Raw genomic sequence first — 4,096 nt, 5'->3', positions numbered from 1 at the left:
GAAGTTTTTGTACTTAGATCAGGGATTTCCAATTTCCAAATCAAAAACATCGATGTTGACATCGATGTTTTTGTTCCGATGTATCGATGTTTTCAAAACATCGATGTCGATGTCCCAACCCTAGTATTAAAAGACCATGGTAAAATGGGAAGGAAATTTGATTTTGCTCGAACTTACAAGTGAGATCGCAACAAGTTACCGTTGGCAAATATATTCTTAGGGTCCAAAAAAGGTAAAATCCAGAGTTCAGAGGGAGTCCCTCACAAAGGAAATTTGATTTTGCTTGAACTTACAAGTGAGATCGCAACAAGTTACCGTTGGCAAATATATTATTAGGGTCCAGCTGTCGTTTGGTAGACTGGTACAGTAGTATTAAAAGACCATGGTAAAAAGGGAAGGAAATTTGATTTTGCTCGAACTTACAAGTGAGATCGCAACAAGTTACCGTTGGCAAATACATTCTTAGGGTCGAGCTGTCGTTTGGTAGACTGGTACAGTTCAACTCCCACCGAGGATACTTGTTTCGGATACCAATGCGAGCGGAGCTTCCCCACCCCGTGGTGATGGGATATGGAACCACCTGAGGAGACAAATAGAGAATAATCTTGTGCCAACATAGGACTGACAAGCCCTTTTAGGTAGTCTTACAGTCTATCCTTTCAGGTAGTGATGAAGTTTTTGTACTTAGACCAGGGATTTCCAACTTCCATGTGTATGCGGAAAACATGCTATATTGGCATGTACTTCGCGGGCCACATACACAGGGGAGCAGGCCCATACTCGGATTTTCTCGAGGAAATGGTGGATGGATGATCCATTTTTGGAGTCCATCCCATAGTAAAAGAGCAAAAATCAAGTACAAAGGGGGCTCACCCTAAAATCTTCGCGGGCCACATGCGGCCCGTGGGTCGCTTGTTGGAAATCGCTGATATAGACCTTATGCACATATTGACCAGGGATGAAGTTTTTTTTCAATAACTGTAAATTTGTTTTCCTAGAATCTCAACTTACCACAGGCAATAATCTCATCGCGGGCACAGTGCTCAATGTAGTCGTAACTCCCAATGGGGTCCTTCTGTCCCATGAAGTTGTAACCAAAGTAGAAGTAAATGCAACAGCCCGCATCATACGTCTGAGTCACACGGCAAGAGATCAAATAGTGCTCCACGTTCATCACTGAAACCAAATGGGTTAACATTAGTTTTTTTTTTTCAAATTTTATTTTTAGGTCTGGCTGGGGAACAGGGAGTAGACCAGCTTAGTCTGACTGGGGAACTTTAAACAGGGAGTAGACCAGCCTGAATTTCCCTTGCTAGAGAAATAGCAAAGAATTTCCAAGTGTATGCGGAAAACATGCTATATTGGCATGTACTTCGCGGGCCACATACACAGGGGAGCAGGCCCATACTCGGATTTTGAGGAGATGGTGGATGGATGATCCATTTTTGGAGTCCATCCCATAGTAAAAGAGCAAAAATCAAGTACAAAGGGGGCTCACCCTAAAATCTTCGCGGGCCACATGTGGCCCGTGGATGTGGTCCGTGGGTCGCTAGTTGGAAATCGCTGATATAGACCTTATGCTTATATGGACCAGGGATGAAGTTTTTTTTTCAATAACTGTAAATTTGTTTTCCTAGAATCTCGACTTACCACAGGCAATAATCTCATCGCGGGCACAGTGCTCAATGTAGTCGTAACTCCCAATGGGGTCCTTCTGTCCCATGAAGTTGTAACCAAAGTAGAAGTAAATGCAACAGCCCGCATCATACGTCTGAGTCACACGGCAAGAGATCAAATAGTGCTCCACGTTCATCACTGAAACCAAAGGGGTTAACATTAGTTTTTTTTTTTCAAATTTTATTTTTAGGTCTGGCTGGGGAACGTTAAACAGGGAGTAGACCAGATTAGTCTGACTGGGGAAGTTTAAACAGGGAGTAGACCAGCCTGAATTTCCCTTACTAGAGAAATAGCAAAGGTTGAGTGTGAAGGGCATCCACTCATAAAATTTGTAGCCAAAACCAAATGTCAGTTCAAAAGCAATTACCCTAATTAGGGCTCATTGAGAGGCTGACGAAAAACGCCGACCCCGTCTGCACGCGGGAAAAGGAGAAGAAATAGAAGAGGAGGTTTAATAGAGGGAACTGTAACTGCCAAGGTCTTATCGTCTCGAAAGCGAAGAGAAAAGGAGGACAGGATAGGAGAAAGCTAGCCGTTCCGAAAACGAACCTTATCTGTTTAGGATAAAATTCGCCCCAAGCGGGAATCAAACCTCAAGAATGTGCACTGCGTGTCACCTACCTTTACACTCTCGAGCTACGCGTTGCTTAACATTGGTGCACAGGAGAATGGCTTTGTCCCAAGGCACCGAAGTTTCGAATGATTCGGCAAGAATGTGATAGTCCAGGGCCAAGTCCTGAAATAGATACAAAGTACAAACTCCTAATTAGAATAGAATATATATGTATGTATACTGGCAGAATGAGACTGAAAAGTCCCTCTACTCCCAAAGTCGTATTACATTTTGTAAAAAAAAGGTCATGTTATTAACTAAACTTACTATGGTAAAGTACCAACCTCAGTGGCGTAGTCGTTAACGTGTTGGACTTTAACTAGAGGTTGGTGGTTCGAGTCCAAGTCAAGTCATAAAATTTATCCAGGGATTCGGAAACCACATTTGTGACAAGTATTTAAGTATGCTTAACACAATTAAAAATACCTATTCCTTCCTCTATAGTTGGTTTAACTAAGGTTTTTACTTGGTTAAAGTGTATAGTTTATGTAGAGTTCCCTTTTCCAAGATCTACTGTTCACTATTCACTTACCCTGATATAGGCAATGACAAAGGTCAACATATAACCACGCATCCCGTTCGTTTCTCCTGCAGGAATGCCGCCAAATTTCAACGCTATCGAATAGATCTTAGCCTGATTCTTCTTCACATCTTCCGGGTCACCTGAGGGGAGAGAATTGGGATCATTATTGGAAAATAGGGATTCTTATTGGAAAATGGGGATTATTATTTAGAAATTGTTTCAGTCTGGCTGGGGGACTTTTTTTTAAAGAGGTTTGATAGAGGAAACTGTAACTGCCAAGATCTTATCTTATCCACACTGAACCCCTTGATCTTGGTATTATATAATCCTCTTCAGTCCTACTGGACCAACTATCTTACCTTCAAACAGAAGTGTGGTGACACACATTTCGTCCACACTAAAGCCCTTGATCTTGGTAATATACAATCCTCTTCAGTCCTACTGGACCAACTCTCTTACCTTCAAATAGAAGCGTGGTGACACACATTTCATCCACACTAAACCCCTTGATCTTGGTAATGTATATCCTCTTCAGTCCATCCAACAGGAGACCGAAATAGCCAGGCACCGGACGCAAGGACTGGCCAAACTTGAACTGGGCGTTGTCCATGAGGCGGATGGAAGAGGGCTGACATCTCTGTGCAGGGAGAAGAGAAATAAAACTTGTTAGTAAGGCACGGCTAAAAAGGTGGCTGAGTACGAGTTGGTTCCCAACTGGGAAAAAACGTATTAGTTGGTTCCGGTTGGAAAAAGGTTTGTATGAATTGGTTCCCTGATACCTGCCCTGATCAGGAAGTTATAATAATTATATTAAATGATTTTTTTCGTCATTCTACAATTTTTTGATTCAGAAGTTATTGAAAGATGATATTCAGAGGTGGGCATGTACTAAAAGGGGTTGTAAATGTGCTATAAAACTATCGGCCGATAGAAAGTTTATTGTGGAAAAGTGAAAGTTTATTGTTGAAGAAAGATGACATGGAAACTCTGGATTCAAATGACTTAGTCCTTATTAGACACAATATGCAAATTTCTGCCAAAGCCTTTATAAATTGTCAGTTGTTGTTTTTTTTTAATGTTTTATCTTTTTGAATTTGTAAATAAATAGATTAAATAAACAATTTGTTTTAACTAATTTACACTTTTTTGTCATTTCTTAATGTCGGAACCAATTAATACCTTTTTCCAAGGGGAACCAATTCGTACATGAAATTTTTGAAGGGGAACCAATTCATACGTGACAAAAATGGACCTTTTTTTTGGGAACCAACTCACCTTTTCCC

At 41.0% G+C, this 4,096-nt stretch overlaps 1 protein-coding gene across 1 annotated transcript in view; it reads right to left on the bottom strand.

The window, feature by feature from the left end:
* Window positions 1-299: 299 nt before the first annotated feature.
* LOC103511323 (alkyldihydroxyacetonephosphate synthase) overlaps window positions 300-4,096 on the bottom strand; it is an 8,044-nt gene continuing 4,247 nt past the window's right edge. Inside the window, exons 5-9 of the mRNA XM_026825117.1 lie at window positions 3,273-3,597; window positions 2,823-2,953; window positions 2,299-2,413; window positions 1,651-1,815; window positions 300-580 (exon numbers count right to left, since the gene is read on the bottom strand). Of these exons, the coding sequence (XP_026680918.1) occupies window positions 420-580; window positions 1,651-1,815; window positions 2,299-2,413; window positions 2,823-2,953; window positions 3,273-3,597 (897 nt within the window). The 3' untranslated portion in view covers window positions 300-419. The remainder of the gene's footprint in view (window positions 581-1,650; window positions 1,816-2,298; window positions 2,414-2,822; window positions 2,954-3,272; window positions 3,598-4,096) is intronic.

Source organism: Diaphorina citri, unplaced genomic scaffold (genome assembly GCF_000475195.1).
Source record: "Diaphorina citri unplaced genomic scaffold, Diaci psyllid genome assembly version 1.1 scaffold701, whole genome shotgun sequence".
NCBI classification, from domain to species: domain Eukaryota; kingdom Metazoa; phylum Arthropoda; class Insecta; order Hemiptera; family Psyllidae; genus Diaphorina; species Diaphorina citri.
The sequence above is the reverse complement of the archived record's forward strand: the minus strand, read 5'-3'. Positions and strand labels throughout refer to the sequence as shown.